The 13,491-nt window shown below is 36.7% G+C and overlaps 1 protein-coding gene across 2 annotated transcripts in view; it reads right to left on the bottom strand.

The window, feature by feature from the left end:
* Window positions 1–1,493: 1,493 nt before the first annotated feature.
* DSC2 (desmocollin 2) overlaps window positions 1,494–13,491 on the bottom strand; it is a 30,163-nt gene continuing 18,165 nt past the window's right edge. The window contains exons 9-17 of one of the 2 annotated variants that reach the window (XM_019632674.1): window positions 13,206–13,391; window positions 10,603–10,859; window positions 10,337–10,479; window positions 7,901–8,128; window positions 5,297–5,536; window positions 4,802–4,926; window positions 3,143–3,433; window positions 2,559–2,605; window positions 2,379–2,471 (exon numbers count right to left, since the gene is read on the bottom strand). In XM_019632674.1, the coding sequence (XP_019488219.1) occupies window positions 2,570–2,605; window positions 3,143–3,433; window positions 4,802–4,926; window positions 5,297–5,536; window positions 7,901–8,128; window positions 10,337–10,479; window positions 10,603–10,859; window positions 13,206–13,391 (1,506 nt within the window). In that variant the 3' untranslated portion in view covers window positions 2,379–2,471; window positions 2,559–2,569. Of the gene's footprint in view, window positions 2,472–2,558; window positions 2,606–3,142; window positions 3,434–4,801; window positions 4,927–5,296; window positions 5,537–7,900; window positions 8,129–10,336; window positions 10,480–10,602; window positions 10,860–13,205; window positions 13,392–13,491 lie in introns of both variants that reach the window. The other variant, XM_019632673.1, reaches the window with a different exon arrangement.

The raw sequence follows: 13,491 nt of genomic DNA, 5'->3' as shown, positions 1-13,491 counted from the left end.
GACATATAACACCCAGCTATCAAGTGATCATTATGAAGAGGCTTGCACGCAACTGACAAACATTCTAAAGTCAAAAACAAAAACAAGCCCTTTCCATTATCCTATTTTCTTGTTTGATTTTTGTTAATATGAAATAGATCGTATTTGTGATATATTTAAAAACATTCAGTATTATTAGGAGTGATTTAAGGTGAATCATTCTGTGTAACTTTCATGCTTAAAAAACATTTTTTTATTCAAAGGTCTTACAGTCACCCTAGGAAAGGAACTCTATTATTATCCCCCATTTTATTATTAAAAAAAAGACCCAAAAAACAGACAAAAAATTATGCAACTTAACCAGTATCCCATAGTATCACAGTTTTTAGAATAGAAAATTTATATAAATGTGGTGATGACAATGGACCAATGATCTCTTTAAATCAAACTCTAAAATTCTAAAAAATGTAGAAGAAGATTCTAAAAAAGAGACCCATTTCTCTTAAGAAAACAAAATCCAGAAAGCTCATATTAGACACGTGATTAACAAACTCATACTAATTTTTAAAGACTACTTGACTTACTTTACCGTAACTAGTAATAGACAAAAATTCTGTACATAATTTATTAAAAATAACTTTGCAAAACAGTATATTTGACTGAGCAGTAATGAAACTATTGAAAAGATAAACTGATTATTAAACAATTACCCAATGTTAATCTTCAAAAATAATTGTTATAAGCCAACCTTGTGAATTCAAGAGAAGCATATTACTAATAATCACATATATTAGAAATACATTTAAAACGTCCACATGGTTAGCATACATAGAAAATTAACTGACTGAAATCAGCTGTGAAACCTGGCCTGGAATTTGGTTAACTATTGAGTTTAATTTTGTCTTATTGTTTCAAAATTTAAATAGTTTGCTCTACATTTGTTAAAAACTGTAATCTTAAGGTATTAAAAAGTAGCTTTACAAACACATAGGGTATGACTAGACGTGTCATCTAAAAAGTTATAAAAGTTGTTCCTGGAGAGCTTTCACAATCTCTGTATTTCAATTTATTTTAAAAAGTCACTATTTTGCATTTATAAACTGTATCCTTGCATTAAAAATATAAACTGTAAATAGCCTATTATATACAAAATAACCACATCCCAATTTTAATTTTTTTACACTATTCTTTTTGTTAGAAAGTTGCATCTAATGAAAACATGACACATTTCTACAGTTTCAAAGGCAAAATTAAAAGTTCCCTGTTGAAGAAATAATGAAGCAATTACAAAGGTATTTGAAACAATAAAGTGAACATTCCATTGATTTTAAGAAAAACCAGGAATACATGCCCTGACAGAAAACGGAAACAGTATAACTCACTTTATAAGAGCAATGGCTTTTAAAAATATTTAAATTCTTCAACCCAAGTAGGAATTTTAAAAAAACAAAGAGGAGAGAAAGAGATAGAGAAGGAAAAAGAGAAGGAGAGGGAGAAGGAGAGGGGAGGAGGAGGAAAGAAGGGGGCGCAGGGAGAGGGAGAGGGAGGGAGGGAGAGAGAGGGAGAGGAGGAGAGAGAGAGCGCGCAAAACCTTGCAGGAGTAAAATTACATTCTTAAAGGATTTTCTAAACTTAAATTTTGCTGACAAGGTTGGTAACAGAGGAAATGTAGACTCAGTATAGGATTTCATATAGAATACAACCTAGAAACTAAACTCCACCAAAATGGAAGTGTAATAACAGTCAGTGCCTGGTGGGGAGTCTCCCTTTGCATTATGAAGAAAGGTCATGTTACAAGAATAAACCGATATTAAGAATGTAGTATACATACTTTAGAATGCTTAGGAGAACAGTCTTCAAGCACCACACACACAATTAATTAACTAGGTAATTGGAGATCATGTTAAAGCAAGATCTCTACAGTTTTCTATTAGGTTGTACTTTAAGTAGTCTATGATACAGACTTAAATTAATTCTATTTTATTGCACTATAAATTGGCTGTTGTTACTATACCCATATGTAAACAATAACACAGACTTCCTTAATATTTCTATTTCTGTAGATTTGTTTGGGTGAAGACAAGCAATTGAAAACTGAGGAAGAATTGGGAAATTTGTGCAATTATTTACAGCATTTCTCAATAAATGTGCATTATCCTATGAAGATCCTATCAAAATAATGGGGGAAAAGCCCCAAACACTGTATTTTCTAGTTTTAAAATGTCCGGGCTTTTAAGTTGAAAAAAAAAAAAAGTGATAAAGCCACTGACTTTTGTAGACTTATTAGAATGCACTCATCTCCTTATGCACGTTTCTGCTAGTGTCCTAAATTTGGGTTCCAAATGATCCAAAAATTCAAGTCCATCTTCTTCCTGTCGTTCACTGCAACAGCCTACAGAGCCCGCCACCGATCCCTTTCCTTCGTAGTTGTACGTAAGGACGTAGTCTTGAGCATGCTTATGATTGTCATCTTGATCACAAAGCTGTACCCTCTGCCAAGGGGAGAAACACAACATATTTTATTATTATTATTTTAAACACCAAAACTTACTAACATAAAAATAATGGCTTTGATTTACCTTTCATTGTTTTAATTTTTAATCAGAGTGTGTCCTCTAATGGATTCCTACATACAAAAAATGCACATGATTGGTCTGTATCATAAATCACACTATAAATTCACTATTTAGCATGTTTCTAAAAGTTATACATGTGACAGCAAGTATACAAGTGTTCGTTTTAAGTAATCATTACTTTCCCTTTCAAAATTATGGCTAATGTAAAGTGCATCCATTAAACTGAACCCAAATTGATGTGGGCTCAGATCTTCCCAGATAGGCATAGTGAGTGTGCAGGCTATAATTATCTTGTATCACACTTCTGATTTCTAAGGCATGACTTGTCAGGTGGGAAGCTTTGACGTGAAGTCATGAGAAAAAAAATTAAATATGTCACATTATTTCAGTAAGAACTAAAAATCAAACAAAATGTGAGGAAAAGTAAAGATCTGCATCGCATCAGAACATAACTAAATCAAAGTTAAGGAAAACAACTTTCCCATTAGTAAACTAATAAAAAATAAAGGTCAGGTCACTACATTGCAATTCTTTAGAAAGTTGAAAAGAAATCAAAATAGATTTGTAGGACATGTAGGGAAACTCACTTCACCAAGACGGGGCTGAGTGAAACAATGCCACTCCGAGTAAGTGCATCTGCTGTTGTCCACCTCCACGATGCCTCCTCTGCAGGAATCCAGGGTGTGCTGTCCACCTCCCTTACACAATTCCAGCGTGTGATGATGGCCGGCCCCCTGGCACGGTTCCAAGGTCTGGTGTCCTCCTTTCACCATTTCAATGGTCTCCTGCACTCCATTTTTCACTCCTGATCCCATAGTACCACAGACTCCCTGAGCCGAACAGCCTACAGCATGTGTTGTGAAGCCATTCACAGAACACTGAAATGAAGCAGTTTGCATTAGGGAAATACAGGAAAAAAAAAAGGAAGAAAAAAAAACAAAACACACACACATGCAAACAATACAATGAATTTTTTTTGTGCTAGAAAGTAAGGTCTCTAAGGGCAGGAACTAAATCTGTCTGGGCAATCCTGAGCACTATTGTAACCCCAGTACTACACGGAGTACAATAAGCAAATTCTCGATGTCAAGTAGTTTGCACCTTGAGACAGATTGGAAAGCTTAATGTATGTTCCTTCTTTAAAAACTTCTTAGAATACTGTACAACTTCATTTGTTAAAGCCTTTCAGCATCTCACATCTCAAAATCAGGATTCTAGTACTATTGTATTACATGCATTTACCCTTAGTTTAAATTCATTCCTTTCATCTGACTAGGGCAGAAATGAAAATAATGATCAGTATTTTTATTCAGTGTCTAACCTAATTCCCCTTCAACTAAAACAAAAATAATAGAAATAAAGTTGCCACAAAAATCTTAGCTGCAATAATAAATCCTTGCGATCGAAATAAAAATACATCAGTATGAAAATAAGAACACCAAAGCTTTGGCCACTAATTTTCTATGTTGCATTTTTCCTGCTCTAATCATCGATGATGCTTTTTGTGGGGAATTGACTTGTTCCTCATCCACATACTAGGCTAGAAATCAAACCTGGAGCAATATAGTCACTTGCTAACATTGCTGTTTCTTATATTGGACCTAAGCCTCCTCACTAATCCACACAAGAGTCTGAAAGACTCCAATAAAGTTCTTCTCACACTGATCAAAGCTTATAGTCATTTTATTGCTGTTGCCAGAAATAATTAAAACAATTATGCTAATGATCTGTGAATAATTAAGTGAAACATTTTTACAACACAAACAGCAGTTTCAATATATAAAAAAAGACAGGCCTAAAGTTGAACTCATGAAAAATTTGAAGTAGAAAATAATAAGGACAAGCTGAAAAATTTTTACTATTAAACAACACTATATGGCTAAATTGAAATGCTATCTATTGCTGTGGGGATCAATGTCATTTTATCTGTTCCATGGGACCAATGTCAATATATCTATATCTATATCTATATATTTATATATATTTACCTGATTTCAAAAGAACTTTGTTCAGAAAAGATAATTATGGTTAGTCAAGCCACTTTATCTTTTGTGTTTATTTGAAAAAGACAAACTAGGGCCGGCCGAGTGGCTCAGTTGGTTAAGAGCTCGCTCCAAGAGTTTGAGCTCTGAGCAACAGCGGTTCGAGTCCAGCCCGAGCTGAGCAGCCGCTGAGCTGCCAACAGGTGGCAGGATGGCTCAGCTAAAAAAAAAAAAAAAATTTATTGAAAAAGACAAACTACTCACCACTTTGTCATCTCCAGGAGCTTCAGTGTTTGACACAATGAGGTTCTGCTGGGCTACGTCCTCAGGAATTGCTTTCGGCTTTTTGCCTGCCCCAGTAGCCCCACAGACTAAGGTAAATAAGATACCTGCAGAATGAGAGAAATTACTTCAGTTCATCATAAAACAATGTGAAGTTATGAATTTATGATGAACTAATACAGCTTTCCAGAAAACGAATATATGATTGCTTGTGTCAAAGTAGCATAAAATAGAAAACTCTGCCTTAACCAGGTATGCCACGAAGACATGCTAACTGCTGGATTTCTGGGTTACATTTTACGTTTATGCTCAGTAACACTAGAACTATAAATGCACTTTCAACATGTACATTAAATATGTGTGTTAAATAGAAATACAGCTATATACAAATGAACAGCGATAGCTAACAGTGTTGATCTAAGAATGCATCTTGAAAGTTATTTTAAGGCTATTATTTGAGTTCATAAAGGGACTTACAAAACAGCAAGGCTATGCCCAACAATATTGCAAGGATGGCCCACTTTCCAAGTTTTATTTCTGCACCACCAGCTGTCCTTGAGTCTATGCGGCTTGTGCAGTCATCTTCTGTAACACAGTCACACACTACAACGTTCAATGGAGTGATACGGGACAGGCCATGTTTATCTGCAACTCTGACAGGCACTGAATATGATCCAAATGGAGGGTCATTTTGATATGAAAGACGTGCTGCTGTATCTGAAAGAAAATAAAACCAAGCATTATAGAATGCCACTGATTTCTCCTGAGCATAAACAGCCAGTGATAGGGTAAGTCATCAAATTTTCCACAAATGGATATTCTTGATGGGACAGCGTGACTGCTACAAGACTGTAAACGTGAACGGACTGAGTAATTCCAATCTACAGCCATTGCAAATACACTGCCTATAAAGCTTGGTCTACGCTGCCTCTTAAAAAGGGTCTTTTGGTTTTTATAATTACATATTTATTTACACATAAATAAATTCTATCCCAACTAATAAGAGTTAAGAGACTGGTTTTTATCACCGCTTTAACATTTTTAATATAAACATTCAGTGTATATTTTCTTCTACATGATTCATCAGAGTTATAGCCGACATTCTGGACACTGCCTTAACTTGCCACCATAGCTTCTCCATGTCCTTCTTTCTCTCCCCCAGCCCATTCTCCATTTCCCTTCTTTCCTGACCTTTCTTTTCTAATTTACCATAATAGAAATTTGAGGAATATCCAGTGAAAGCCTGGGGATGAAAACTATTTCGGGGCATTTTAAGGACAAGCCCCATTCAGTTTACATGGGATCTTGAGTCATGAATGCAGGACGGCAGGGAGACCAGGACCCCACGGCACATGGGTCGTATATCGTCAGGAGATGGAGAACATGCTGGAGGGTTAAGAGCTGATGTAGGGAGTGAAGACACGGTGGTATGGAGGGGGTCCCCTTTACTTTTGCCATTCTTGTCGCCATAGAACCCGTCGTGGGTACAGTCGAAGTACAGATCAGAAGCCAAGTTGGGGGAGAATCCCAAGTAGAAAACAATAGATAAGAAAAGGTCAGGAGTCAATGCAGCACCGAGAGGAGAAATAGTATGGCGGACACTGTGATGCACCCCCACCCCCCCCCCTACAATCAGGGACTTACTGTCCTAGCTGCTTGGGAGGCTCCCAGCACCTTCAGAGATTGCGCCTCTCCTTGTTGGCAGGAAGGAGAAAGTGGAGCAAGGAGAGAGTGGAGAGGCTCAGCTTGGGGCCACTCTGGAAAGCCAATTAGCAGAGAGTCCCCATGGGGTTGGCTGAGACTGTCTTTTGGCCCCAGTTGCAGCTTGACTTGTCTTTTTGCCCAATCCTGCTTCCCTTTCTGTCACAGCTATTGATGACAAGGAAACTCCTTAATAAACATCTGCCTGAGAAACTCTGTCTCAGAGTCTGCTTCCTGAAGAACAGACCGTGATACATGGGGATTCAATTGTGGAATCATTAGCATTTAAAGAAGTCATGTAGAAGGGCCAGCCGAGTGGCTCAGTTGGTTAAGAGCTCGCTCAAGAGTTTGAGCTCTGAGCAACAGCGGTTTGAGTCCAGCCTGAGATGAGCAGCCGCTGAGCAGCCGCTGAGCTGCAGACAGGTAGCAGGATGGCTCAGCTGAACAAAAACAACAACAACAACAAGAAGTCATGTAGATAAGGGGGTATACTAGTCAGGAAGTGATTATATTAGACCCACTCTAAGGGGGTGTGTGTGTGTGTGTGTGTGTGTGTGTGTGTGTTTGGAGTGAGAATGAGAATTCACGTAATTCCTAAAGAAATCCTGGCATTGGATTGATTAGAGAGAGGCACTAGAGAGACCCATTTCCCACCATACTAAACCTGAGAAACTTGCCTTTTTTCATTGGTGATTCCCACATGGAGAATTATTCTTGTATTTCATCAAGAAAAAAAGTATCTTAGCGTGGGAGGAAGATGAAGAGGGTGAAGGGGGTCAAATATATGGTGATGGGAGGGGACTAGACTTCAGGTGGTTAACACACACTGTGATATATAGATGATGTATTATAGAATTGTACACCCGAAACTTATATAATGTTATTAATGAATGTTATCTCAATAAACTGAGTTAAAAAAGAAATAAAGTATTTTAGACGTCCTGATGTTGAAAAGGACAAAATGTTTGCAAGTACATACCATCTGCCATAAGATGAAATACTGCCATTTGTGACAACATGGATGGATCTTGAGATTATTATGCTAAGTGAAATAAGCCAGACAGAAAAAGTCGAGAACCACATGACTTCACTCATATGTGGGATATAAAACTGAAAGCAACAAAAGAACAAGGCAAACACACAAAGAAACAAAAACTCATAGAAACAGACAACAGTTTAGTGGTTACCAGAGGGTAAGAGGTCAAATATATGGTGATGGAAGGAGAACTGACTCTGGGTGGTGAGCACACAATGTGACATACAGATGATATATTATGGAATTGTACTCTTGAAACCTATGTGATTTTACTAACCACCATCACCCCGAGAAACTTAATTTGAAAAAAAAAAAGAACAAAGTAAAACAAAAGAAATGCATACCATTAATTTTTGTCAGTCTCCACGTTCTCTGTATGTCTGAATCAGGAACACTCTCCAAACTGAAGCTAAAGGGTGGGCCATTTATAACGTCATCAGGATCAAAAGCAACAATCTCTGCGGAGGACATGACAGGTTTGCAGACTATCACTGTTTGTCTACGTATTAATGGGCCATTATCATTCACGTCTTCAAGGATAATTCCCAGCGTCCCAGTACATGTTCTTCCACCTAGAAAATCAGATATAAAGATACAATTTTTTAATGTTTTGTGCTTTCATTAGGAAATTATACATCAAAAACATTTTTTTAAATATTAGGCACTGTAACATACATGACTGACAAGCATAGTCACAGGCTCTGTCCTTAGGGAATGTTAAAAGTAAAACATTATCACTTTCAAATGGGTTGTACAGGTAATAGTTGCTACTTAGATTGTCATTCATTCATTAAATAGCTGCAATAGACATGGAAACTTTTACGGAGGTAAGTTTTGACTGATTTTTAGAAGGAGAAAGGAAGAGAGTGCGGACAAGGGCATTTCTGATATATTTAAAAGTACAAGGAAATTCGAAGAGGTGGAAAAACACAGCATGCACATCTGTATTCTAGACATAATGAAGGGGGAGGCAGATTTGGGGGAGCTGACACTAGAGAGAAGAGCCAAGCGTCCCTAGGGAGCTTGGCGCTTAATATACACAGAGAAAGCACTTACGGTTTTGGAGAAGGGAAATTCAAAGTTACAAGATATGTATTTGGAAGATTAGAACAAATATAGCACATGGAAATGTTCAAAGGGCGAAAACCCCAAAAGTGGGAAATCATGTGCAAACCAAAACAATCATTCTGGAGTGCAGCCTAAAGAATTTATCTATTCTATGAAGTCAATAAAATTTTACTAAATAATTACTTTGTACAGGGCACTGTAAAATACGGGGGGTTCAAAGATGAAGTGGTCTTGGGTCCAGGCCACAAATTAGTAATATGGTTAGGAAGTCCAAACCTGAACACAAATCCAGAGTTCTGTCTCTAAATCATTTATTCTTTCTGCTTAATAAGGAAGCCTTGGACATCAGGGGTGGATTACAAAATGAAAAACCTGTGCCACCCACTGCCTGGGGTTGTGTCTTATAAGAAGCTGCTGGCCTAGGGAAGCTGGAAGACCAGGTACAGTCCTGTAGTCACAACCTCGACCAAGGCAACAGGATCCTAACCCAGCGCCATCATGGGTCAGGAGCCACGGCCCACCAAGTTAAGAACTGGTTCTGAAAGGTGTGCCACAGCAAAGGATGAACTGGAGGCACGTGTGACTGCTAGTTAAGATGGGGAATTGGGAGAGGAAAAACCGAAGACAGAAAGCAAACCAAAATACCTGCCACTTAATGTACGCCTGAAAATTAAAATTCCAGAGGGAGTAGGTTAATGCTAAGAAGGAAAGCCAACAAAATCACCAATCAGAAGATTAACTTACTTCATGCAAAACATTTTTGAAACATGTATATTTAGCATCTTCAAAAACAGAAAGAAGGATAACTGTTTAAACAATAATGAAATTATAGCTCCAATTCCAGTAGAAATAAAACAGCAACATTTATCTAATAGAGACTAGAGGAAGAGAATAAGTAGAATGGCAGGGGAGAAATATTTAAAGAGATAATTGCTGAGAATATCCCCAAATTAAAGAAAAACCTGGATCTTCCATTTTAAAATATATTCTGACTGCAGTGCTGAGTAAATAAAAATATATTCATTAATTTAGAGAGAATTATAATATCTAAAACTTCTAAACTCTAATTTTGCATGTTATAGTGTAATAATTTACGTTTATAGTTAGCGTATTTATTTTAAAGAGGCACAAAGTTCAAAGGTATGTTATGGTAATACTATATTTTATGCACTAATCATTGTGTTCGTATTTCCTTCCATTTTATAGGAATCGAAGAACATGATTTTACATTTTATTTAATTATATGGATTTGTGCTGCTTCTTTTTAATTTTGATACACAATTAATCATGACTATGATTTATTTTTATATAATGACCTTAATCAGAATTCTAACCCCCGAGGACATTGTTAGCTCTTATAAGAAGACAGAACTGTTTTCTACGAGTGTATTATATGGCAATAAGCATGTTCCCTCTGTAATGAATCTTCTTGCCAAAGTTAATATTTTAAGACCTATGACTACATAAATTGAAGCTAATATGACTGAAGAAATTTTCTCAACTTTAAATAATTATTTAAATTTCATAAATTATTTAAGTTTCTAGGATTTCTGTGACTAAGTTATTTTATAATTACATGAAAAACTGAAAGGGCTATTAGAAAGCACATGAGTTAAGAAATTATAGCTAGCCTCTCAATTACTCTCTATGTCATCTGGGGAGGAGGAATACATCTTGAGAATGTATACAGCGGACTTAAACGAAGTGCTCACCTCTGTCTGACGCAAGGATTGTAACATTATATACACCTTTTGTGATAGACTCCGCCTCTCTATCCAAGCTTCTGAAAGTTGTGATTGATCCCGTGTTTTCATCCACAGTGACCCAGCCTTTTGGATCATTTACTTTCTTATAGCTGTTAAAAATGATGAGTGAAAATAATAAAATGTACCTTAAGCCAAGTTAAAACACGGGTATCAAAATAAGTTATACATTTTAAAACCATGGTAAATTTGGAGTTAAATTAAGTTTCAAATACCTGATGCCTTTGCTGCTTCTTGTTTCTGGGTCATAGGCCTTATAGCCATTGATCTCAGTCCTCACTGGTGCGTTTTCTTTAATTCGAACGGTTTGTACTGGAGGGAGACACTCGGGGCCCTCATCCTGGTCTCTCACATTCACAATAACCGTTGCCGTGCTCATGGCTGATTTTGAACCAAAGTCTTTAGAATATGGAGCTTCATTAACTACACCGATCTGCAGGGTCACCTGTTGTCTTTCTTCAAAATTCAGTGGCTACAAAACCAAGTGTGTTGAAAATCAGTTCAAGACATTTAATATCTGGCAATGCTAACTAGTGTGTGTAACGAGTTCAATTTGGACATACAGAAGTGCTGTGTTGGGAATAGTCATGAGAATATTAAACATATACCCAGAAACGAGATGGTAGTGGGAGGACGGCACTCCTTCAAATGACTGAGTATTTGGTAAGGCGAGCAAAAAAACAAAAAACAAAACAAAACAAAAACAAACAAAACAAACAAAATGTTCCCCAATGGCAAATTTAACACAAGTAATATCATAGGTCCTGATAAGCATTTCAGAAAGTATTTAATGAAGTTGTTTCGTGGTTAACACTTGAGGGGGTCCATACACTAACAGTTATTTACTACTCCATTAATTAATTTTGGGACAGCTTATCCTACCCTCCTGAGATGAAGAAAATTATTTCTGTCTGATTTAGGGTAGAAAATATGGGACAAATTTTATAAAACATTTTTAAGAGAGGAGAGGCAAGACAATAGAAAGCTTGTGGACATTATATTCTCCCCACCCCACCCCCCTTTTTTTCCTCTTCTATCCTAGTTACTTCCCAAAAAAACTGGTAGTACAGAGTTTAATGGAAAGTTTTTGTTTGTTTGTTTGGTTTTGGTTTTTGCCTGATATGGAGTTGTAATGAGAATAAATGAAGCCATTTCCTGGGAGACAGGAATTGTGTCAGGTCTTAGACTTCAAAGAAGTAAATTTACTTCTTAGAATGACTACCAAAGTTTAGGACAGGGGTTGCATAAAGAGACAAAATTTAAAGGACATTTCTTTGCTATTTCGAAACAGAAATTAACCCACAGACTGCAGCTAAATTTCATCATTTTAAAAAAAAATGGATTCATCATTTTTGATCCATGCTCCTTGTGAATATGTACAAAAGGGAAAATCCATAGACTCAGGATCGAATCACGTTCTAGTTAAAGATGCAGCAGATATAAGCCTATGACTCAGTTCAAAGCCAAAGGAGCCCAGATCGTTTCATGGACTAACTCTGGTTCTTGAATTAACAGTGAGTTCTTCTGAGATGCTGTAGAAGAGTATTAAAAAGGGGTTTTAGAAGTATTTACATTTCGATTGGCTGAGGATTCCCATTCTGAACCAGGAAACTAAGGATGTAATGTAAACTGGATACAGACAGCAGGGCTACAAAGAGCCTCCCTACGGGTCTGACCAAGAGTAACTCATCATTTGGAAAATTCAATAAATAAGTGAAGGCTCCCTGACCGAGCTACAGAATGAATGGTCTAGGAAAGTTTGGCACTGTCCCACCGGGATCACAGTTTTTGAATTAAGAGCTACTGGTTACAAAGTGAATACTATATCATATTATTTCAATATACACATATGTATATTTTTAAATCATGCCTTTATATGGTTCCTCACATTAGTAATTTTCAATTAATTTATGAAGATAGTTTCTGAAATTTAAAGTGCTACTTATAGACTAATGAATCAGTTGGCCAAGAGATACAAATTTCCAATTATATAATAAATGTCAGAGGAATGTAATGTACAGCATGCTGATTATAGTTAATAATACTATATTGCACACTGAAAGTAGCTAAGACAGTGGATCTTGAAAGTTCTCATCACAAGAAAAACAACTTTGTAACTATGTATGGTGACAGATATTAATTGTGGTGATCACTTTGCAACATATATACAAGTATGAAATTATATTGTACACCTGAAACTAATATAATGTTATGTCAATTATACCTCAATTTAAAAAAATAGTTCCCGGGCCGGCCAAGTGGCTCAGTTGGTTAAGAGCACGAGCTCTGAGCAACAGAGTCGCAGGTTCGATTCCCAGATGGGCCAGTGAGCTGCACCCGACCTGAGCTGCCGCTGAGCTGCCAACAGGTGGCAGGATGGCTCAGCTGGTGAGAACATGTGCTCCTAACAACAAGGTTGTGGATTGGACTCCTGCATGGGAAGGTGGGTTATGCCCACCCGCAACTAAGATTGAACATGGCACCTTGAGCTGAGTGGCTGGATGTTGACTAGACTTGAAGCTGAGCCAGCTGTGCCCTCCACAACTAAGATTGAAGAACAACAACTTGGCTGTTCCCCTTCCCCAATTCTCCAACACTGTTCCCCTTCCCCAATTCCCCAATAAAATCTTTAAAAAAAACAGTTCTCAAAATAAATATATTCATTCCATTATATATGAAGAACATAGCATTTACATTTAACTATACATCTATTTTATTCCTACATTTACCAGATTCCTTTCATTTCATTAACTCTAGTACATTAATCTATAATATTATAAACAACAAAAAAATAACTAATTTACTCATTTATTCTTACCTTAATGACATATAGAACTCCTTCATTGGTTCTGGGATCTGTTACAATTTTGAAATTTCCATCTTCATTGCCCTTTAAAATGGTATAATTAGCTCTCCAATTAGCGGTATTGATTAAATCCTTATCCTCAACGCTAACACGTATGATTTCCACATCAACTGTATTTTCTTCCACTGATGTCACATACTAAAATAATAAAAGCAAACAAAAAAGGTTTAATTAGTAACTCTCACAAAAATAGAACACCATGTGAAGTAAGCCCGCTTCTTCTAACTTCCAGAGTACT

Source organism: Hipposideros armiger, unplaced genomic scaffold (genome assembly GCF_001890085.2).
Source record: "Hipposideros armiger isolate ML-2016 unplaced genomic scaffold, ASM189008v1 scaffold_1163, whole genome shotgun sequence".
NCBI lineage: Eukaryota > Metazoa > Chordata > Mammalia > Chiroptera > Hipposideridae > Hipposideros > Hipposideros armiger.
This window is presented reverse-complemented; position numbering and strand designations above follow the sequence as displayed.